We start from the raw sequence: 25,016 nt of genomic DNA, 5'->3' as shown, positions 1-25,016 counted from the left end.
GGCTACATCCTAAAAGGCAACCAAACAATTGAGTGCAAATCTGGCAACACATGGGAATCTCCTGTACCTGTCTGTGTCAGAGGTATGATGTTTAGCAGGATTCCATACCTTTGTGATCCGGGAGGGATGCTGGTTAATTTACATGATAGGTTTCAGATATATGAATAAAAATGAAAAGGGATAGAACTTTCCTGAGATCTTTCACATTTTAGGACTAACAGACTATCCACTTGACAACCCTGTATTTTCCGACACTGTTCGTTTAAGGATTATGGCTGTGGTCCCAAATATATCTTCTCCTCCAACAGGAGCAGATATAATCCACTTCTGAAAAGTCCAGCTGCTGCCACCTCAACACAGCTTCGGAGCAGCTTCTGGCTGCTTTGGGGGCTTGTATCATCTGAACATTATGCCCCTGAAGTGGCCAGAAGCTGCTTCTTTTGGCCTAGCTATTTTGGGTCTCTATGAATATATGTAGACAAACATAATGCCTCATTGAAGATCAAGAGTACTTTCCCATCATTTCAGAAGTTCAGTGTCTGCCTCCCCCAAATATCCAAAATGGAAGTTATACCAACTTGGAAGTAGCATCATTTACCAGTGGAATATCTGTGAGATACACATGTGAGCCTGGCTACATTCTCATTGGAGAGGAAGTTATTTATTGCACAGATTCTGGCAGATGGAATCCTCCTGCTCCTCACTGTGAAGGTACACTTTGTATGGGCCTTAGTGGCTCCCCCCCCCCCCATGGTGCACAAAGCATGCCCACAAGCCTCTGAGAACTTTTGACTGCCATAAAAGAAATTCTCTGTACCTGGATCAGATAGAGTACTTCTGAACTTGGAGGCTCCATTTAGCTTTAATGGCAGGTAGGAGGGTTCTAGCCTATATTTAAACACTGAAGGAAGCACTGTGTTTTGGTTTGTGCTGTCTGAGTGCTAGCATTTAATAGAAGATGAATCTGTGTAACAATAGTATTTGTAGCAAGAGCTGAAAGATTAATATTATGCTCATGATCCTCTAAGAAACTTGTTCTGAGTGAAGCATGACACTCATCCAGTTTTGCCCTTAGCATCTCAGTGCCTTCCTCCTCCATCTATTGCCAATGGTGATCACAATAGCCGTGGTTTAGGTTTAGTGAGTTTTACTGTTAGAAGATACATAAATTATACCTGTCACCTGGCTACTTGCTAACTAGGAAGGTTTCCAGTCACTATAGAACTTCAAAAACCTTCACCCCAGTGTAAAAGTATTTTCTTTTCTTGTTTATCCTTATATAAAGTGTGGAATCCATTCTGTGCTAATTCCCTGTTATCATTTTGCTTTACTCTTTTGCAGTTATGCATTGTTCAGTACCCCCAAGAATTGTGTATGGAAAGTATATTGGAAAAGACTTCACCTATGGGAAGAGTGTAATATACACTTGTGATGCAGGCTATAACCTCATAGGAGAACATGTGGTTACTTGTCATTTACAAGGCTCAAATTCTGTGAACTGGACTGAACCTCCCAAATGCAAAGGTTCTTTTATCTTTTCTTTCTTTTTTTACAGCTATTGTCCCAGAAATGTCAGGACTGTTTTTAAGTTTATAACCTTATCAGTTTTGTGTATCTTAAAGACAACTTGACTTTAAAAAAAATAGTGCCGAATAAATTGAAGTCTTCATCACCTTATCACTCTTAAAGACAACTTTGACGTATTTGTGTGTGTCTGATAAGTTGAAACCATTTTCACCTGCATCCTGAATTTTGTGGCTCTTACAGGTTTAGAGCTAGATTCTGTCCCAATTTTCTGATAGTGATTTGATGTTTATTTATTTTCTCCATAGGGTGCCTTATACCTCCAGAGATTGCCAATGGGAAATATGACAAAGAGACTGGAGTTTTGAAAGATTTTCCATATGGCTCCTCAGTAACGTACCACTGTGATCCAGGCTACTTTCTTAGTGGACCAACAACAATACACTGCCTGTCTTCTGGAATGTGGGATCAACCTGTCCCACAATGTAAAGGCAGACAACGTATGTGAGGGTGCATTTAATTTTCTTAGTTGAAAGACTGTAGTAATAGCATGTGGTATGCAGTGCCAGTGATGTGAAGAGTTACATGAGAGTCACACTGCCAGCACCAAGAATAGCCAAATTTTAGATATTTTTTAGGATGTAAGATTGTTAATTAAAATAGTTCACTTTACACTTAGTGGATAAACAGAAAATGTAGCTGAGTTGGGTATAGATTGCCATAATACAGAATCCCTTCTATTATTATTATTATTATTATTATTATTATTATTATTATTATTATTATTAACCTTTATTTATAAAGCGCTGTAAATTTACACAGCGCTGTACATACAATCTTTTAAATTAGACGGTTCCCTGCCCTCAGGCTTACAATCTAAAAATTGTAATACTAAAATACTAAAAATTCCATACTTGTGATGTTAAAAAAAAACCCTGTCATCTGTGATCAAAAGTTTATCACCGCAAGTATATCCAGCAATTACTTGAATCCTCTTCCCTGAATACAGTGGTTGCTGGCATGAGTCTATATTAGTGATGTATCTGAAACTTTTCCCCCCTAAACTAAGATTCAAATCAAAGGGAACCATATTTACTCTTGAGTTCTTCTCTGAGGATGCTGCCACACTACAGAATTAATGCAGTTTGATGCTGCTTTTACTGTCATAGCTCCACCCTATGGAATCTTGGGGTCTATAGTCTGTTGTAGCACCAGAGCTCTCTGACAAAGAAGCCAAAATATTTCCCAAAACTACAAATCCCAGAACCCCATAGCACTGAGCCATGGCAGTTAAAATGGTATCAAACAGCATTAATTCTGCAGTGTAGATACAACCTAACTTACAATCCGAAGGGAGAAGCAGGATATATAAATAAAAAATTATTATTATTATTTTTATTTTAAAACAAGTGGGAAAATATTTCCTTCCCCATCTTTCTCCACCCATCCTTGAATCCCTCTTCCCTCCAGTGCTAGAATGATACTCCTTGCCTCTCTTCCCCTCCCCTTTCTACATGCTCAGAGATTCACAGACTTTGATTCTCCAGGTATTTTAGTCTTCACGTCCCAGAAGCTCCAGTCACCATAGCCAATATCTGGGAATCCTGTGAGATGTAGTCCAAAATAAATGGAGGATCAAAGTTTGGGAATCACTGTAAGAACCCTGCTAACACATCAGTAGGGGTAGCCTGTGATAGGATTAGGGGAAGCACCTTATCTTGAAATGATGGCCTGGGTTACCCTCCTCTGCTCAGATATCAAACTGTCACATGTGCTAGGGCAGGATATAAATAAATAATGCAATAGAAGGAGGAGAAGATTGTGATGGGTTGGACTGGATGGTCCTTGTGGTCTCTTCCAACTCTATGATTCTATGATTCTGTGTGATTACTGTGTCCTATTATTATTATTATTATTAACCTTTATTTATGAAGCGCTGTAAATTTACACAGCACTGTACATGCAATCTTTTTAGTTAGACGGTTCCCTGCCCTCGGGCTTACAATCTAAAAAGACATGACACAGAAGGAGAAGGGAGTGGTGGAGGGAGAGGGTAAGAGGTCCAGCAGTTCCTCTCTACCTCCGAGGCCTGGACCAAGGCAGATGGACTGGAGGGAGGGCTTGGCTTCAAAATGGAAGGTTAATCTTCATCCAGGGAAAATACATACTCTCAAGTAGGATAATACAAATACAATACATAGCAATACAGGAAATGGTTTGATAAACAGGCACTAAAAGAACATCAGATGGTAAGCGACAATTATGCAATGCCTGGGAAGGCTTCTCTGAACAGGATGGTTTTCAACTCCGTTTTGAAGCTAGTTAAAGAAGTGATGGCTCTTGCTTGTGGGGGAAGAAGGTTCCAGGAGTGAGGGGCAGCAAGTGAAAAGGGGCGAATCCGGGATGGGGCAGAGGAAATCCTGGGCTGAGACAGGAGCCCTTGACTACCAGAACGGAGGGCCCTGGTGGGAAGGTGAGGAGAAAGAAGGTCTGATAAGTAAGGAGGGGCCAGTCCATGGAGGGCTTTAAATGTCGACAGCAGGAGCTTATACTGAATGTGGAAGGGGAGAGGGAGCCAGTGAAGGGATGCCAACACAGGAGAGATGTGGTCAGAGCGGTGGGTGGAAGTGATAATGCATGCAGCTGAATGCTGGACAGAGATTAAAGGACGGAGGTGAGAAAGAGGAAGCCCAGCCAGGAGGACGTTACAGTAATCAAGTCATGAGATCACTAGGGCATGGACCAGGATCTTGGCAGTAGAGGCGGAGAGATATGGTCGGATTTTGGCAATATTGTACAAAAAGAATCTACAAGCCTTGGCTGTGGTCTCGATCTGAGGGATACACGACAGAGAAGAGTCAAAGATAAAACCAAGACTGCGGGCTTGCTGGACTGGTTGAATAGAAATGTTGTCGACAGAGACAGAAAAGGAGTGTTGAAGGGTGGGCTTAGGAGGAAAGACAAGAAGCTCCGTCTTGGACATGTTGAGCTTCAAACGCCGATGGTGCATCCACTGCGAGACAGCTGTGAGGCAAGACGAGACTTGTTGTTGAAGCATTGGAGAAAGGTCAGGGGCGGAAAGATACAGCTGGGTGTCATCGGCATACAGATGGTAGGAAAAGCCAAAGGAGCTAATGAGTTTTTCTAAGGACAGTGTGTAGAGAGAAAACAGAAGGGGATCCAGAACAGAGCCCTGGGGAACTCCAACAGATAAGGGAACAGGAGAAGAAGTCTGACCCCCTGCAACTACTGCAAAAGATCTGCCAGACAAGTAAGATCTAAACCAGTCGAGAACAGAGTCTGAGAACCCAAGGTCAGAAAGTATATCCACTAGAAGACAGTGATCAACAGTGTCAAAGGCTGCAGACAAATCGAGAAGGATGAGAACAGAGTAGAGGCCATTAGCCTTGGCCTGTAAAAGGTCATTCGAGATCTTAGTGAGAGCTGTCTCTGTGGAATGCCTTGGGCGGAAACCAGACTGAAAGGGATCAAGGATGGAGTTGGTTTCAAGAAACTCAAGACAGCGCGAATAAACAACCTAGCTGTCATGTTCTGTGTACAAAGTTTGTTTTTTCCTGCTGACTCTGGCATCTTGTCAAATATGGAAAGGGAGATTATACCATACTGAGACAAAAGAAAACATGATTCAGCAACACATCCTTTTATCCTGCTCACCTACAGAACAGAGTATAATTGTGTTTCTGTCTTTTAATTTAAAGGAACTGGCTGCATAACTCCAGAAATTCACAATGGGAGAATAGCAAGATTGAGTGATGTAGATGAACCAATGGAGTTGATTACATTTGAATGTGATGTTGGATACATCTTGAAAGGAAATCATACAATTCAGTGTCACTCTAATAGTACATGGGACTCTCCTGTACCAAGCTGTGTCAGAGTTAGAACATAAAACACAACACTGGTTAGAATTCATTCTTTGATGATTCCATTTATTTGGGACTTCCTGAGATCTAGATCTGAACCAGTATGAATCCCAAGAATGGATTTCACTGATTCCAGGGCATTGTAGTTCCCATTCTGCAGCTGGAAGGGATGGAACAACAACAAATTTATTTATTATTTAGTAAGTTGCAATTTATATACAATGTTCCTCTGATGAGCTCGAGGTGTTCTTCATCACTGCTTCCTCACTCCCCTTATCCTCATTTTATCCATAAAAGATAGGCTGAGTGTGTGTGACTGGCCAAAAGTCGCTCAATGGGTTTTATGGCTCAGTGGGGTCTTGAACCTTAATCTCCCAGCTCCATGTCCAACACTAAAACCACTCCACTCCATTGGTCTCCTTTTTCTGAAGAAAGCTACGAATACAATTTCTTATATGTTAACCAAAGGGTGCCATCTAACTTGAATAAATCAAGTGTAATAAACTTACATAATCGAGACATTGAGCCTTATAACACTTGAAGGCAGTGGGCCTTTCATTTCAGTAAACATGTATGGCAGTCAATGGCAGTTACACCGTAGTAAACATGTATAAGTGCACTAGACACATTTTGATAAAATCTCCTGAGGTCAGCAATGCTGTTTATTTTTTCTTAACTCCTTCTTCTCCTTTTCTTTCAGGGGTCCAATGCCAGCAACCTCCATATGTCCAAAATGGAACTCACAACAAGCAGGAAGCAACAGTCTTTACCAATGGGATGTTTGTGGAATACACATGCAATCCTGGCTACGCTCTTACTGGCGATGCGACTATTTATTGCACAGACTCTGGCATATGGTCTTTCCCCACCCCTCGCTGTACAGGTATGTTTCTAAAACAAGCTATACAGCTCAGATACAAGCTATCTGAAATATCAGATCTTTCTGTCTAAGCCTGCTCATGATCTAGGAGGCCTTTCTCTCAATGCCACCCACAGGTGTGTTTGGTGGGAACATAAGAATAAAAATGCATTCCTTGAGGACCTTAGAGTTTATTACTATAACATAGGGTGTGAAACAGATGGGCAAAATAAAACATATGCATATGAGATACTGTAATACTGTCATTCAGGTATCTTTGATCCAAGCTGAATAAGGCTTTATAGATTATACTGATCAACAGCAGACAGGTACACAATGTACAAAGTAGGAATTACATATATGGGAAAGAACAGAAAAATTATGGACAATCAATTAACTTCCTAAATAAATATATCATTAAAAGTCCATTGAATAGTTCTTAATTTACTAAAGTAATTGTAGTGAAATTTTTTTACTGAAATCTACCAAAGGTCTTTTTCTTTATCCTATTAGCAGAAATGCTGAAACAACCATCAACAGCAGTGATATAAATCAATGTTGTAGCAGTAACCCAAAACTTGTAGATTTGTAGGACTCGTAGTGAACCATAGAGCCAAAAATCATTGGGCTGGAGCAAAAGGGCAGGAAAAAGTGGCTCAATCCAAAAGTGGGTCAAAACCCCGCTGCCCACATGGCCCACTCTGAAAGCAGATTGAATATACACAACCTAACTTCACATCGTGGTGTCAAGCTGCACTACTGGGTATTTTTTTTTTTGTTGTTGCCTCACCATCATACATGTGTTCCATCGCACAAACATACCACCTATGACTTCCAAGTACCTCCCATATCCTCCTAGATTGTGTGGTCACCCCTTTGATTGGCCATGCAGTCACATGTGTGATGCTTTGCTAATATAGGGCATCAGTGCATTGGTGTACAAATAATACATTGGCAAAGCACAGTCGTGGAGGCCCCCATACATGCCCCCTTAATCCGCCTTTGCCCCATGGCCCCTCCCTCTGTTGGACTTTCTCGTTTGTGAATATTGTAATCACATCCAATGAATTACATCCATTGGAGTTGTTGCACTCGTGTTGAGGCGTTTATATGCTGGCACAAAGATGCATATTTTCTGCCTTGAGTCAGACTATCCCAGCTTCTTTTTGTTCCAGTTTTTACCCCTGGAGTGCAGCTTGGGCCTCGTTTCCATCTGCTTTTGAGGCATGTGTAATCTAAACACCCAGTCTTCAAAGTGGCTAGAAAATGCTTTATTTTGCCCATCTGTTTCACACCTATGTTATAGTAATAAACCATATAGCCATAAATCATAGGACAGACAACCTCAAGAATTTATAGTCTCAGTTTCATCTTTAAGATTTCCTCAGCTTCCTTGAAATGAAAATAATAAGCCTAATGTTGTAATTATAATGCACAATTAAGTAAAGAATAGATGCCTACACTAAGATAGAACAAGCTCAAAACATTTGGAATGGCATAAAAACTTCAACAAGGAATAGTAAAAATATATTGTTTAATTGATAACTATAACTACCATAATAATCACTTATTTGACTGTGCATTGTAAGTTTATAACCTACAGTATGATTTACTTCCCTGAACAAGATGGAGCAATTGCACTGCAAAAGCCTCAAATGAAAGAACTTGAAATCCAAACAAACATTTAATTTACTTTGATATTATAATATTGTCTCTTATCTTTTTCAGTGGTGCAGTGCCCTCAACCACCATATGTCCAAAATGGGAAATACAGCAGCCAGGGAACAGCAATATTCACCAGTGGAATAACTGTAAAATATAGCTGTGAGACTGGCTATATTCTTACTGGAGAAGCAACAATTAATTGTACAGACTCTGGTACATGGACTTTCCCTGCTCCTCGTTGTGAAGGTAATTTTCTTACTCAGTGCTAACCGTAATTTCTTTCTGAGTTTCCAAAGCATACAAGCAAACCACTTCAAGGCTCTCTGCCATCAGAAGACTGACATTGATATAACAAAACATAACATCAGCACCTCTGAACATGGACTAGATAAGTTGCTTCATTTAGATTTAATGTCTGATAGGTGAAATTTGCATCAACAGATCTGGGGTGGAGTAAATAAGAGGAGCATAGAGTCCAGGCCCTTGATATATTTCTCTCTGTGTGATATTCTTTTTTCCATGCATGAATTTGTTTGTAAACATTATATGTGAGAGTGCAGTAGAGCATTTAATTATGTTTTGTAATTATTGAGAGAGTCAGTGTGGCAAAGTAGTCTGACTGAGCATGGGACTACAACTGTAGAGACTGGGATTCGAATCCCTGCAGGGCCATGGAAACCCACTGGTTGACCTTGGGCAAGTCACACTCTCTCAATCTCGGAGGAAGGCAAAAGCAACCCCCCTATTGAACAAATCTTGCCAAGAAAATCCTATGATAGGTTTGCCTTAGGGTCGCCATGTTGGAAATGACTTGAAGACACACAACAACAACAACAAATTGCTGAACCTTTGATGCAACATTGGAAATGACGCAATGTGTCCCTCCAGCTGTTGTTGGTCTTCAATTCTCAGTATTCCTCACCACTGATTATGCTGGATAAGACTGTTCAGAGTTATAGCCTAGTAACATCCCAAATGATTCTCACTCCTGATTTAATATAAAATGTACACCAACCTCAAAGATAGGAGAAAAGTAGGTGGGTTACCAGTTAACGCATCTCAAATATGTTAAAGGGCTATATGTGACATGGAAGGTCTGTGACTAGAGCTTATGGCATATTTTTATTTTTTAAAAAGCAGATTTGGAGAGCTACAGTGATGAGGGCCCACCCTTTTGCATTTATCGCATTCTGACCTTAAACCCTCTCATGAGATGGTGCTATAAGCATCCAAGGGGGAAACATAGCATATTTATGCAGCACTTTTATCTTTTGCTCATATAGTGAGGGTCCTAATGTTTTGTTCTGTGGATTGGACTGGTAAGGAATCAATCTGCTTATGCTCTATACAAGTGAAATGATAGTAGTGTTTATGTCAATAGTTGACAGGTATAAATATTGTTCACAATCAACTTATTAAACACTTCTTTTAAGAAATAAATGATACACATTTAGTTTTGTTTTAGTATTCCAGCATGTCAGTCATACATCCACCAACGCTGATCTCCATACAGTTTAGCAAATATTTGCTGCTGAAAAGTATTCAAATTGTACTTGTTAATATAGCTATCAATCACGTGGTAATTTTCAGTTACTGTGCAGCCTCTGGAGCATGAAATCAGTTCCTGTCACAATGTGAACGATCTCCCCCCCCCCCCACACTGACTTTTCTTGTTATGTAAATTAAATGAATGGTGCTAATGTTTCTTTTTCTTTTTTTATAGTTATGCATTGTATGTTGCCCCCAAGGATTGCCCATGGAACATATATTGGAGAAGACTTCACCTATGGGAAGAGTGTAATATACATTTGCAATGCAGGCTATTCTCTCATCGGAGAACATGTAGTTTCCTGTAGTTTACAAGGCTCACATTCTGTGAACTGGACAGAACCTCCCAAATGCAAAGGTTCTTTCATTATTTTTTTACAGCCACTGCCCTCTAGTCGCTGATAAGTAGATGTATGTGGCATTTCCTTGCATGAATTTGTAGGCGCAAAACAGTTGTCCTGAACACTGTGGCTTGTATGGGTTTGAGGTTAAGTTCTAAATCAATTTCCTGGTAATCATTTTGTACTGAACTATTTTCTCTATAGGATGTCTTGCACCTCCAAAGATTGCCAATAGCAGATGTGACACTAAAATTCTGGGTGGCAATTTCCCGTATGGTTCATTGGTAACTTACCATTGTGATCCCGGCTACTTTCTTACTGGATCAGCAACAATCCACTGCCTATCTTCTGGAACATGGGACCAGCCTGTCCCACAGTGTAAAAGGAGACAATGTATGTGAGATCAAATGTAGTTTTCTCAATTGAAAGTTGTAGTAATTTTATAAGAAGCATGCAATGCTGACAAGTGGGAAAGAGCCACACTGCCTATAGAGCCAGACACTGCATATTACAAATAATCTTGTCATTAGTTCTAGTTCAGGATAAAATTATTTATGGTAACAAACAAGCATGGCTAACCTGATAGAGATAACTTACCTGGCATGTGCAGGATGAAAAGAAAACTACTGTATTCTGTATTTTGTTGGTAGAGCTAGCCACAATATGAAAAGCCTTCCCCACTGATGGCAGCATGGAATGTCTTTTCTTATGTTTGAAATGTGTAATTATTATTGCCACTAGTAGTCTCAGCAAATACATAGCTCCTGTTTATTTAATGGTGTTGGATACTAACATGACTTAATTTTAGTGATGGTCCTGTGAGTCATATTTCTTGACGTAGATTCAAATTAAAAGGAAGCATAACAAACCCCGAATTTCTGTCTGACTTGTATTTTAAACCAAGTGGAAGAGCCACATACAATCCCTCTTCTTCCTCTGTCTCTGAGTACCCTTTCTATTATCCCAGTTTACCTCACCAGTACTACCCAACTTGGCATGTGATATGAAGGAGCAAAAGAAGATTTCTGCCTCCATTTTTTGGTGTATTGTGTGCTAGTATGTAGCACACCAGACCACTGGTAGCCACTAAGAAATGAAGGGCTTGTGTAAACTACTTATAACCCCCAATTTCCCCCCAGGCTTACTACATGCTGTTTACATTATGAAGGACTCAAATCCTGAATTGGGTCCAGGCTGTTTTCACTACACCTGGACCCGATTCGGAGTTTCCATCCCACGTCCCACATTATAAAGACCTTTTGTCTGGGTTTTGCAAAAAACCCAGAGCAAAACATGGTGACAAAGGTGAGTTCCCTTCCTATATGGTCCTTGCAAGTATCCCTGCCATGGACATGAGTTACTCTGAGGTCAGAATGAGGATCCAAGCATTATAACATGGCTGGGCACCTCATTCTGACTTCAGAGTGATTTGTGCCCATGGCGGTGGCACCAGACAACTTGCAGGGACTGTGTGGGAAGGCTGTGTGTTCACTGAAAACCTGCAGCAGGTAAGTGGAGATTCAGGGACAATTCAGGACCCAAATACTCTAGGGAACATTTCAGTATATTCTGGCACATGCAGATGAGCCTGACATATCATATCAGTCATAATAGGGCAACTACATTTTCTTCATGTTCTTTGCAGAATGGTGAACTAGGTGGCCACATCCTTAAGGATAGAGGTCTTCTCCCTAGTGCTTAACTTGCCACATTATAAGCATGATCATTATGAGAAGCAAGATGAAGGGAGGGACTTTCCTCCTTTTTGCTTTCTTTGCCTGTTGTAGCTTTGCAAAGACTGGTATGAGGATATAGCTCACTCTGTTTTCTTTTTCCTGCTTTCTGTGGCTTACTATCATACCATCATACTAAGGTATGTGACTTTGACTTTATGGACCAGAGCATTCCTTACCAATCAGAACAGTGGCCTCCTGCATGCAAACTATGTGTTACACTGAGCAGTTACCTTGTCACACGCCAGAAAGGATTTTATCACATACTGGAGAAAGCTGGAATTTTGAGTTTTCTATCAAAGTTCTGTATTAAGGATATGGTTCTGTGATTCTTTTTTCATCCAGGTTTCATATAATACAGAGTTTAATTATGGCTTTTTCTTCTGCTTTGCAGTCAGTAGCTGTGTAAGTCCAAAAATTCAGAATGGAAAAATAACAAGATCTAAAGCAGAAGAGAAATCCACAGGGATGATTACAATTGAATGTAACCCTGGCTATATCCTCAAAGGCAACCATACAATCCGGTGCGTGTCTGATAGAATGTGGGACTCTCCTGTGCCCATATGTGTCAAGGGTACGTAATACTAGAACTATGGTTGGGTTATATTTGTCTGAGATGTACGAGAAATCCACTAACATTTGTTTGAGATATGAAATTCTTTGCTATGTTTAGTTCTATTCAAATGACCTGTCAGCAGAACTTACACAGGAACATAGCAAAATGCAAAGTCGAAGGCTTTCAGGGCCGGCATCCATAGTTTTTTGTGGGTTTTTCGGGCTATGTGGCCATGTTCTAGCAGAGTTTCTTCCTGATGTTTTGCCAGCATCTGTGGCTGGCATCTTCAGAGACTGCTTGCCTGGAAAAAGTTGGGTGTATATATACTGTGTGAGCCTGGGAATGCAGGAGTGATATGCATGTGTATTGTTCTGTTGCTGATACAAAAAACTATGGATGCCGGCCATGAAAGCCTTTGACTTCACATTAAATTCACTTTCTTCCTCACTTCAGGAAGCAAGACAGACACTCATCTTTTAGTGTACAATTTACTGCACAACAGGCTGTAATTTATGCCCTGTTCACTATTATAAGCACTGAAATATGAAAAATAATCCCCTGAAAATTTGTGTGTATATTGGGCAGCAGATGAGAGAACACTTGAAAACAGAAGATCCATAGGGTGGCTTTTCACATTCCTAATTGTAACCATTACCAGCTTAACTTGGCTATAGTCTCCCTCTGCAATTTCCTTTCAGACAATTTCAGTATTGGGAGGGTATGTGTTTGTATGTTTGAGTAAAGGAGGTGCATACACCCCACATCTATGTTTATCCAAGTTGCTGATCATACTGGATCCTGGACATTATACTTCCCTGTCTAATTTTGGAAGTTAGGGGAGGAAACTACCATTAACACTACCAAAATGACTCCCTGTATCCAGATTCTGGGTAACCTAAGGGTGCCACTTGACTTGGAAGAATTAAGTGCATGGAATTTGCACATTTGTGACATGTAAGTTACAATTGTAGCTTCCCCAGCCAGCAACATTTTTATTTTTTTTCTTCACAGGTTCCCCCTCTCCCCTACTTTCGGTTGTCCAATGCCAGCAACCTCCACATGTCCAAAACGGAATTCACAATAAGCAGGAAGTAACAGTCTTTACCAGTGGGATGGCTGTGGAATACACATGCAATCCTGGCTACATTCTTACTGGAGAGGCAACTATTTATTGTATAGACACTGGCACATGGTCTTTCCCCACTCCTCACTGTAAAGGTAAGTTTATCAGACACAAGATAACGACTTTAGAACTTCAAGCTACAAAAGTGAGGATCTGTGTTTGCATTGGTGTGTCCCTCATTCACTGAAAATAACAGTTTAAGACAAAGGAGATTATCACATTTTGCAGTAATGGGAATTCACATTAATGCAATACCGTTTCAATGACAAGATAATGACAGGATCGGTGCTACATTTTCAAAGGCTTTCACATGATCGCTGTCATGGATGGGATAAGGACGGGGGAGTGATCCTGTTCCTATCTTGTCTGTGTATGATAATCTCCAAAACCTTGAATTAAGGCCAATTAAAATTATTCCCAGACTGGAAACACACTTAGGAAATGTTTTGTATTAATTCTGCTCTGTGTAGGATAGTAGGACATATGATGATTAAGAGCAAGACTGGAAACTATTGCTTGCTGTTAAACAGCACACAATTTTTCCTTTAGACTTCAAGGCAAGATCTATGGTGCCATGCTTATTATGTGCACATTTATAACTGAGTTTTAACCTGACAAGTCATGAAATGGTCATGGGAATCCATGACAGGGATTCATACAAATAAGATTTGTATGGCTTTCTTCTCCAGTTATGTTAACAGAAGCTGTCCCCAAATCAAGATACTTGGGGATTTAAACACTTTATGAATTTGAGATCTCCCACACAGTTGCATGTTTTTGTGCACTCACTTTGCTGTACCCACAGCACAAATAAGCAATGTATTTTAGTTATTTGTTGTGTGTTCTGAGTGCTGCTCATCTGGGGCCTGAAAGAACGCAACTGAGATCCTGTCTCAGTACACGTTGATGCATCCTAGGTGTTCACATAAGATTATCCTGCAATAAATATCTCTTGAAGCACTGCAAGAGTTTGACTCTTGAAAGTGAAACATATTTTTAAATATTCTATATGCAGCTTTCACTAATTTCCTTTCAGAGGTACAGTGCCCTCTCCCCCCATATGTCCAAAATGGGACTCACAGCAACCAAGAAACTGCAGTGTTCACCAGTGGAATGTTTGTGAAATACTCATGTGAACCTGGCTATACTATTATTGGAGAGGCAACAATTTATTGCACAGACTCTGGTACATGGAATCCCTCTGCCCCTTATTGTGAAGGTAAGTATCTTACTCATGAGTAAAGGAGGTTTCTTTTACAATGCATAAAGAAGTCTTAATGGCAACCCACTACCGAATAATTCAGGCAAGGGCTTTTTTAAAAAAAGCATCTGTGAACCTGGAGGATGTATACTTCTGAATTAGGAATGTGAACCTTCACTTAGTTTATTCTCATGCACAGAACATGAGTGAGATGAGTAGAGTTTTATATTTCTCAATGATACATTTTAATATTTTAATATTCCTTTGGTGCAAATTCTGTGAACTCTTTTTTTTCTTTTTTGCATTTAATATTTATGAAGATAACTCTGATATGCTTCAAGATACCTTTTGTTATTATTGGCATGGAAATTTGCAATTTTCAAATATTGTTTACATATCCTTTCTGAACTATGGGAGCAGCATTTAAATGTAATGGCTGAAATGATGAGCTTTCATTGGCAGAACTGGGTTACGAAAACAAAGGAGGCTCTAAGGCTTGGTGGAGAAAGGAACCAGTGTTGGAACATTTAGTTGCTCCAGCTGGAATGAGTGTTTGGAACATTTAGTACCTCCAGTTTTTGGAGATAGTAGTTGTCCATGCCTGCTGGCTTTTATAATTTCACCTCTTTATTTTATATAAAGTAAAAAAGGCATGTTCAGACAGCTTCCTCTCTTGTGTTCTGAAACTATCTTCAGCTCTGTTCTTAAATTAGAAGCAGGGGTAGTGAAAGGACGGAGAGAGGGGAATGAGAAAGAGAGGGAGAATACTGTTTTAGAAGTTCCTCTTGACTTAATTTTCATATTTCCTGTGTCTATAAAGTGAATGAAAAATTTCCACTTAAAGGGCATTTGTAAATACTTTTCATAGATAAATGAATAATTATATTCCCAGGCACTCACTTTAAAAACATTAAAGGTTGAACTTCCAGAGCTGTTCACCAAGGACCATAATTAAAATTGGACTTGTCATTTCATTTTCGTACACAAGAGATTTTGAATTTGAATCAACATTCTCATGCACTATTGGCACTATAGGTCTGTCCCTGGCTTTCCACTCCACCAAATGCATCTGAGAAAGTAGACTTAAGTCTATGAAAGCTCATGTTGCCAACTTATTTCTTTCAGTTAGTCTCAAAAGTGCTACCAGATCTCTCTACATACTGATTCTACAGACTATGGAGCTTATCAGATGCACTTTAAAACTGGCTCAAGCATCCCAGGTTTATTGCATATTAAATCGCCACCTAATCGCTGTCCATCATCCACCCGGGTCCCAGCTGCACTCTGCCAGCACTTTTTCAAAAGCTGAAAAGCTCCTGACTTTGAAACAGTGGTGGTGGACCATGGCTGGAACCCGGCTTGGACCCGGGCTGATGGTAGGTGGTATTCAATAATCCTCACTGTCATCCCACATCCTGGCTGCAGCCCAGGACACTTGAGCTGGTTTTAAAGTTCATCTGATAAGCCCCTAACATGACTATATCTTTGAATTCTTCCACAGCAGTGGTAGTGTTCAACAGGGGAATATTTGTGAAATATGTGAATTCACTCATGTGAATCTGGCCATACTGTTATTGTTACTGGGTATACTGTTTTGTCAATTAACTGAATTGTTTTAAGGTTGGCAAGATTTTTCAGAAGGGGTTTGTCATTGCCTTCCTTGGAGGTTGAAAGAGTATGAGCTGCTCAAAGTCATGCAGTGGGTTTCCAGGTCAGAGCGAGGCTCTGAACTATGACAGATGAATATCAAATTATTCAAATTCTGTCTTGTACCAGATCTGTATCTTCTGTGAAACTGACAATGAGGGATGGGAAGAGAGTGTATTTTGAAGCATAGGCCAGCAGTTTCTAGCATTAAGACCTTTTTTCAAAAAACAAGTAACTACAAACTAATTATTTCAGTTACTTTTGACCAATATAAATGTGGAGTTGCTTTTTTTTTAATGGTGAGCATAATGGTAGCTAACTACTTTTGGGGGTGCTTGGGAAAATAACTAATTAACCAGTTTCTAAGTGTAGAGTTTGTTATGGCATGGGGCTGAAACTTCTGATACCTTTTTATATAAGAGAAGGCGGCTGTGCTGCTCACTTTAAAAGGGAACCAGGGCAAGATGCCCCCTTTGGCCCTTCATCATAGCACTTATTACTTCCCCCCTCCCCACATTATTTTTTTCATGCATAGATGCTATATCAAGCCATCACTTTGCTTTAACAAATTTTCCTTTTGGAAGAGTTTTAAACTTTACAAGTTACCATGGCTATTTGCTATGTCAGAGAGATTTTATTCACCGTACATCTTCTGGAGCTTTAACCCTGCTTGTAATAAACAAAATAATTGGTAGCACTCTCTTTTATTCTTTTGCAGTTATGCATTGTCCAGTACCACAAAAAATTGCCCATGGAAGGTATATTGGAGAAGATTTCACATATGGAAAGTCTGTCATATACATTTGTGATGCTGGCTATTCCCTCATTGGAGATCATGAAGTTACTTGCATTTTAGAAGGCTCAAATTCTCTAAACTGGGCTGAACCTCCAAAATGCAAAGGTTCTTTTTAATTTTTTTTACAAGTTCACTCTGTAGTGTACAGTCTCTTATTCATATCTTCTTAATGCTGATCTTTTGCATAGCACTTTAATGGTTTTGTAGCATGTACTGAAAAGCTGTCCTAATTTTAATTACTGTGACAGTATGGTGGGGGGCAGAGGTAGGATACAAACCAGTTCTTGAACTTTGGTCACATTATGAAAAGGTATGATTCATTAGAAAAGACAATAATGCCAGGAAAGGTAGAAGGTAATAGAAAGAGAGGAAGACTGCAAACTAGATGGAGAGATTCAATCAGGGAGGTCATGGGCCTGAATTTGCAGGACCTAAGCATAACAGCACAAACCAACTTAATTTTGTATTTGAATATTTTCTCCATAGGCTGTCTTGCACCTCCAGAAATTGTCAATGGGAAACATGACACTGAAATTAAAGAAGATTTTCCATATGGCTCCTCGGTGACTTATCACTGTGATCCTGGTTACTTTCTTACTGGAGCAGCAACAATATACTGCCTATCTTCTGGAACATGGGATCAACCTGTCCCTCACTGTAAAGGCAGACAGTGTATGTGAATGCATAGTTATTTTTTTCTGCTGAAGCACTGTAGCAATGGTATATATGACATGTAGTTCTAACTGCTTGAAAAGTCACCTGAGTGCTGCATTGTTTAGTCTACAGATATTTCATATTGGTTGTAATGTATTGCTCAGGATATAATTGTCCATGATAACAGTTGGAAATAATCATGTAGTGAGCCAATAATAAAATAATAAATAAACGTTTTATTTGTATACCGCCCTTCCATAAGATCAGGGCGGTTTACAGCATTTAAAAATACACAAAATACAATTAAAAACCATATCAAAAATTACATAAATCACACTACAACATAAAGCAAAGAACAAAACAAAAACAACAACAAAAGCCCCCGGGTTAGCCGAACCATTGCCGGTGTGGCCTGTGCGGCGGGGGGGCCTATAGGGACTTAATCGGGGAATGCAATTTGAAACAGGTAGGTCTTCAAATCCCGTTTGAATTGGGCCAGGGAGGTAACTGAGCGGAGCTCTATGGGCAGCGTATTCCAAAGGGCCGGGGCGGCGATGGAAAAAGACCTCCTAGAGGTGGAGGATAACCTCGCCCCGGGGACCCTAAGGAGTTGCTGCCCAGATGTTCTGAGGGTGCGAGGCGGAATGTACGGGGAGAGGCGGTCCTTCAGGTATCCTGGGCCCAAGCCATTTAGGACTTTATAGGTCATCACCAGCACCTTGTATTGCGCCCGGTAGCAAATGGGCAGCCAATGGAGGTTTTTTAAAACCGGTGTTATATGGCTGGCCCTGGACGTGCCAGTGACCAGCCTAGCTGCCATGTTCTGCACCATTTGAAGCTTCCGGGTTTGGTATAAGGGCTGTCCCATGTAGAGTCCATTGCAGAAATCCAGTCTCGAGGTTACCAGGGCATGTACCACAGTTTCAAGGTCCCTCTGGGCCAGGTATGGGCGCAGCTGGCGAATAAGCCGAAGCTGATAGCAGGTGCTCTTGACCGTCGCATTCACCTGAGCAGTCAGGCGAAGGGACGAGTCAAGAAGCACCCCCAGACTGCGCACGGAGTCCTTCACAGAGAGCGTGACCCCGTTCAGGACAGGTGGAGCCACCGTCATTCCTGGACCAGGGGAACCTATCACGAGTACCTCCGTTTTCTCTGGATTCAGCTTGAGTCGGTTTTCCCTCATCCAGCCCATTACTGACTCCAGACAGGCCACGAGAGGAGAGACGCCATCCTCAGTCACTGCATCAGTCGGAGACATAGAGAAGATTATTTGGGTGTCATCAGCGTATTGATAACCCCGCGCCCCATGTCTCCGGATGATCTCTCCCAGCGGTTTCATGTAAATGTTAAATAGCATGGGAGACAGAATGGCTCCTTGAGGGACCCCAGTTTTAAGGGCCCTCTCATCGGAGCACACGTCTCCCAGCTGCACCATCTGGGACCTCCCGGAGAGGTAGGACCAGAACCACTGGAGCGCAGTGCCCCCGATTCCCACCTCTGCCAGGCGCCCCAGAAGGATACCATGGTCTGAGATGTCCAAGAGCACCAACAGGGACACGCTTCCCCTGTCGATGCCCAGACGGAGATCATCGACCAAGGCGACCATGGCTGACTCAACCCCATAACCCGCCCGAAAGCCAGTTTGAAATGGGTCCAGATAATCCGTTTCATCCAAGACCCCCTGAAGCTGGATTGCAACCGCCCTCTCGATCACCTTCCCCAAAAATGGCAGCAGTGAAACTGGCCGATAATTATTATACACCAGGGGGTCGAGGGAGGGCTTTTTTAATAAAGGTCTTACTAGGGCCAATTTAAGAACAGATGGAAATTGCTCTTCCCTCAGAGATGTATTAATTATCCGGCGTAACAATGAAGTTACAGCCGGTCCCCCCTGGGCTGCCAGCCACAAGGGACAGGGATCGAGAGAGCAGGTTGTCTTCCGAACACTTCCAAGGATCTTGTCCACATCCTCGGTACTAACCAACTCAAACCGATCCAGCTTAACTAAGTCCACGGAGGCCCTGGACGCCTCTACGCTAGGTTCTGCCTGAATGTCGGTGCTAAGACCTTCGCTTATCCGAGAAGTTTTATCCACGAAAAAGTCGTTAAATAAGTCACAGCAGGCCTTAGAAGGTTCAAGGATCTGGTTCAGGGCAGGAGGGAGCTGAGTGAGCTCCCTGACTACCCTGAACAACTCTGCTGGACGCGACTCCGCGGACTACAATGAAGTGTAGTTGTTTGAAAGTTGGATTAGGACTCCAGGAAACTTTGTCCAAATCATCCTCTGTAAATATAAGAGGAAGGCACTGGCAAACCTCCTCTGAATAAAGCTTGCCAATAAAACTCCACGATAGGGTCACCATAAATCAGTCAACTTGAAGGCACATAACAGCATAATAATGCAAGTACATATTTGCAATATAGTGCCACAATATGGAATGCCTTCTGCAGTTATGAAGTTGATATTTGATCTATGAAATCAAGGAGATTAAAATTTGAGATTACTACTAGCAAATTCTCAAAAGAATGGGATCTTCTTTCTAGATGGCAATAGATGATGATATGAGCTTATATTAGTGATGTCACCAAGACTCGTATTTCCAGATTTGGATTCAAAAGAAGAGTAACATATTTGCATTTTTCTTCTCACTTGTCTTCAACTAAGTGGAAGATTAGTTTCTCACCTAAACTTTTCTGAGTCTTTCCCTTCTTCCCAGTTATTCTGCAGTCAAAGGGGAAAGAATATAATATCTTTCCTTTCTCACTTCTTTGGGTATCTTCAAATCACCCATCAATTTATGGCAACCCCATGAATTTCATAGGGTCTTCTAAGGCAAGGAATACTCACAGGTGGTTTTACCAGTTCTTTCCTCTGAAATATAGCCTTATGGCATCTGAAATTTGTTTGCGAGCTCCTGTCCAAGACCTAACCAGGGCTGACCCTACTTAGCTTCCAAAACCAGCCACAAATTTGACTTGTCTTAACAATAAGCTAAGCTACCTCTCAGTTGTTGCTGTTGTTGTTTTGAGACACCTTTTGGCTTATTTTAGAGAGAATCCAAAAGCAAATAGGGTGCAGGGATCTGACATAACAAGTTTTATTTTCTCTTGTTGATTTACTTTATGCGAAAGAATAGGAATTGTTCTTATTGCAACCCTTTCACATTAAAAGTCACAGAGGCAGGCCCTGGAAAATTACAATAAATGAATGCATTTTAAAATAATTTTAAGGGATGTTTTAGTCTGTTTTGAAATCTTTTATTACTATGTTGAATGTTAAAATGTTTTGATTAATTGCACAATTCTTGGAGGCCCTGGTGGATTGAGAGGCAATGCACAAATACTATGAACAAATACATGCAAAATCCTTGTTAGGTTTTTGGAGGCACGTTATTCTTTTTCTGTGCTACTTATTTAAGAGACAAAATAGTTACATGGAATTAATAGCAAACATAAAAAGAAGAGAAAGTATTGCAAGGGCTTCAGCAGCAGTGTTTAAACATTGAAATGTCAAATCTGATTAGGCTTGTGGACTGAAAATTAGAGAGGGCTCCCTTATATTGGAGAGGGCACCTGTACCTTTAATGGTTGTGTAGAATTGGGAATTTCAGCACAAATTGTTTATTGAAATTCTGCACAACCATTAAGCGTTCTGTATTGTAATCTAAAACAGAAAATCCATTGTATCTATATTCTGTTGTATATACTTTTGGTCATTCAGCAGCACTGAAGACAATAATATTCTGCCTTTATTACTTTTAGTGGTAGAGTGTTCTTTACCTCCAAATGTCCAGCATGGGAAATACAATGCTTCAGAATCAACAACATACAGCAGTGGAAAATTTGTAAAATATATTTGTGAACCTGGTTATGTACTAAAAGGAGAAGCAACAATATATTGCACAGCTTCTGGCAAGTGGAGCCTCCCTGTGCCATACTGTGATGGTAAGACTCTGTTCACCATTAAGATAGGCTAGCAAAAAACCTGAATGTGCCAATATGCTCGTTTGTGCTTTGTCCACCTAAAGTTATGGCTCTAGAAGAATCTTTGAGAGAGTGGGCCACTACAAATATCATGTACAGTGGATCTTTGGTATCCACTGGGGTTTGATTCAAGTCCCATTAAATACAATACAATCATGTAGTAAAGTGGTGTCTCTTATATAAAATGGAAAAATCAAATTATTTATTAATTTTTAAAATATTTTCAAGGCATGGATGGCTGAATCTGTGGATAAATAATCTGTGCCTATGGAGTGCCGACTGTATTTTTCACCCCTGGAAGCTCTTACGTATAGGGGAAAAAGGAATAAAAACTACATATAAATCAGATGTGATAGCTGATCACACATTTGTCAGTGCATATGCACTAGCTTTTACCAAATTCTAATATTAGAAATACAAAAACATACTCCAAGCAGCAGGAAAATAGACCTAACCCAAAATTAAATGTTGCCCCAGGAGCAGTCCCTAAAGATTTACCTTGATGGTTCTCTATGCACTTTGATCAGCTTTTAGAACTGAAGTCACTCAAAGTGGCACCTTGCCAGGCCTATTGGAAATGAACCCAAGTGAGCACAGATCAAGTTTTGCAGAACTTACTTGAAGTCAACTTTTTTACAGTTTCTGCCTCTCTTTTATTCTTTAGAGATTCGATGCCAGCAACCCCCACATATCCAAAATGGCACATACAGCAACCTGGAAGCAGAAGCATTTAGTAGTGGAATGTCTGTCAGATACACTTGTGAGGCTGGGTACTCTCTTATTGGAGAGGCAACTATCTATTGCACAGAGTCTGGTTCATGGAGCCCTCCTGCCCCTCGCTGTGAAGGTGAGTATCTTACTCATCAGCACTGGTGGCTTCATTTGCTGTGCACAGAACATGCAAATAAGTCTCATAAGAGACACCTACTGTCCAATAATTTTTACTTGGAATTTTAAAAAGAATTTAACACCACAAACCTGGTTCTGATGGGTGTACTGAACCTGGAAGCTCCTTTTACCTTTACTGGCTCGTAAGAGAAACTTCCATAGGTAGAACCTGGGTGACACTCTATCCCCAACTTTTTCAGTTAGGGAAGCACAAATGTTTTGTCGTATCATGTACATTTATTTAATAATTTATTTATAATTTTCCAGCAATGGAGGGTAAGAGCTAATGTTCCTTTTCACTACTCAACCTCAAATGTTCCCAGAGTAGCCTACAGAGTTGGTTTGATAGTTCCCTGCCTGCAGGCTTACATAAATAAAACACAGCATACGAGGAAAAGAGGATAGTGGTGTGGGAATTAACTTCAGTAGTTATTCACTGTAATGGTAGTTGGAATGGAGAGAGGGGCTCTAACCAGCTGCTGGGCACAGTCACAATGGAGCTGGGCTTGACTGCTTTTCTCTTTCTCAGAGGCCAGGTGTCTGATAGAAAGATATTATATATAACCTAAGTAATTTTAATTGCTTATAATCTCTGTACTAGTAATTTACTCTGCATCAAAAGTAGTAATGCTAACACTGTGTTCATCAGTTAGAAACTTGTATTGAGAAATACTCATGTAGTTTTGCTTCAGTACTGCAGTGTTCCGCTCCTCCATCTATTCCCAATGGTGATCACAATGGTCATGGCTTGGCCAGTTTTGCTGTTGGAGACTATATGAATTACACTTGTCACCAAGGCTACTCGCTATGTGGGAAAGATTTCATTTACTGTACAACTTCTGGAGCATGGAGTCAACCCCTGCCCCAGTGTGAAGGTATAGTTATTATGTTCCCTAACTTTGTTACACTATGAACTGAGAATCAAATTAATAATTAGCTGACTTTTTCTGTTCTTCCACAGTTATGCATTGTCCGCTGCCACCAAGAATTGGCCATGGAAAGTACATTGGAGAAAACTTTGTATATGGGAAGTCTATAATATATATTTGTGATGCAGGCTATTCCCTTGTTGGACAGCAGGTGGTTACCTGTATTTTAGAAGGCTCCAATTCTGTAAACTGGACTGAACCTCCACAATGCAAAGGTTCTCTCTCTCTCTCTCTCCCTCTCTCTCTGTTTTTTTTAAATCCTATTGTTCACATCTACAGTTAGACTCATGCAAAAACTTAGTCCTATGTACATCCCTACTTAAAGTGCATCTTTAGTTTATCACCACATTTATGTGCAAACCAATTGTTCTGAATGATGTAGTTGCTCTTAGAAGTCTAAGGTGTTGATATAAATCAACTTTCTGATAATAAATCTGTATTGGGATATTTTCCCTATACGGTGCCTGAGATGTGCAGTAATTGCCAAGCAGGGCATGATTATATATTAAATGCCTGCTTAAATAAAAATGTCTTAGCTTGCCAATGAGAGACCAAAAAGCGGGGGTGGGGAGTGGGGGTTGCCTAGCTTTGCATGGAAGGGAATTCCAGAGGGTGGGACCAGTTGGTTAAAATTCTCAAAGTACTGTATGGCTTCAGTGCTACTTACCATGCATACCTGTGCATGGTCTACATGGGTGCACACAGGCCCATAGCTAGGCCTTTAGGGGCCCTGGGGCAGAAAGTACATTCGGGGCCCCTATATTTTTTCATGTATTCTCTTTGGGGGCCCCTTTGGTTGGGGCCCTCGGGGCAGGGCCCTGGTTGCCCCAGCCTAGCTACAGGCCTGATGCACAAGTATAATATATAATCTGTATCTGCACCTTTCTTACACATGAATGGTAAAGACTGCACTGAGCTAATAAAGTGCTCATGCGGTAAATAAATCCATCTGAGACAGCATACCATGATGACCTAGGTAAACAGAATATGATCTTTGGAGCTCATCTGTCCATGTATAGCAGGAAGTAGGATGTGGGTTTTTTTTCCCCCTGACTAATAACTTTGTGTTCAGAAACTGATCCGAAGAGCTGACTTTGACACTAGGTTTTATCATTAACAATGAATGCATTCCAATACAGGTTAAACTGTAGGTGAAAACCAATGTCTTGGCAATAATTTTTATTAGAATATTTTCTCCATGTGCCTCCATAGGATGCCTTACACCTCCAGAGATTGCCAATGGAAAGTATCACAATGACTCTGGAATCCTGAAAGATTTTCCTTATGGCTCCTCAGTGACCTACCATTGTGATCCAGGCTATTTTCTTACTGGAGCAGGAACAATATACTGCCTATCTTCTGGATTATGGGATCACTCTGTGCCTCAGTGTAAAGTCATACAATGTATGTGAGGGCATAGTTACTTTTGTTAGTTCAAGGACCTTCACAATAGCATAAGAGGTGCACAGCTTCACTATATTGGGGAAATTGCTTGGGAATCCATCAGCTACATTATAATCAATGTAACAGATACAATTTATAAAAATGTGTCTTAAAGACAAGCACTATGCACTTAAAAAATGAACAGGAAAAAAACTACTATACTCTGTTTGCTGTGCACTTTCATCTTAAGGAATGACTTTCATGTGGATAATATTATCCGTTTGCAAGACAGAATTCCGTC

The 25,016-nt window shown here is 40.6% G+C and overlaps 1 protein-coding gene across 1 annotated transcript in view; it reads left to right on the top strand.

The window, feature by feature from the left end:
- The window catches only part of CR1 (complement C3b/C4b receptor 1 (Knops blood group)), a 134,390-nt gene that overhangs the window by 100,742 nt on the left and 8,632 nt on the right, over window positions 1-25,016 (top strand). Inside the window, exons 33-47 of the mRNA XM_089518282.1 lie at window positions 529-711; window positions 1,342-1,524; window positions 1,833-2,024; window positions 6,109-6,291; window positions 7,996-8,178; window positions 10,026-10,214; window positions 11,949-12,128; window positions 13,122-13,328; window positions 14,249-14,452; window positions 17,364-17,534; window positions 21,294-21,476; window positions 22,180-22,362; window positions 23,096-23,278; window positions 23,365-23,547; window positions 24,545-24,736. Of these exons, the coding sequence (XP_089374408.1) occupies window positions 529-711; window positions 1,342-1,524; window positions 1,833-2,024; window positions 6,109-6,291; window positions 7,996-8,178; window positions 10,026-10,214; window positions 11,949-12,128; window positions 13,122-13,328; window positions 14,249-14,452; window positions 17,364-17,534; window positions 21,294-21,476; window positions 22,180-22,362; window positions 23,096-23,278; window positions 23,365-23,547; window positions 24,545-24,736 (2,799 nt within the window). The remainder of the gene's footprint in view (window positions 1-528; window positions 712-1,341; window positions 1,525-1,832; window positions 2,025-6,108; window positions 6,292-7,995; window positions 8,179-10,025; window positions 10,215-11,948; window positions 12,129-13,121; window positions 13,329-14,248; window positions 14,453-17,363; window positions 17,535-21,293; window positions 21,477-22,179; window positions 22,363-23,095; window positions 23,279-23,364; window positions 23,548-24,544; window positions 24,737-25,016) is intronic.

This window comes from Sceloporus occidentalis, unplaced genomic scaffold (assembly GCF_023333645.1).
Source record: "Sceloporus occidentalis isolate IW3139 unplaced genomic scaffold, rSceOcc1.0.p SCAF_3, whole genome shotgun sequence".
Taxonomy (NCBI): domain Eukaryota; kingdom Metazoa; phylum Chordata; class Lepidosauria; order Squamata; family Phrynosomatidae; genus Sceloporus; species Sceloporus occidentalis.
Note: the sequence above shows the minus strand (reverse complement) of the source record. Positions and strands in the feature narration are given on the sequence as shown.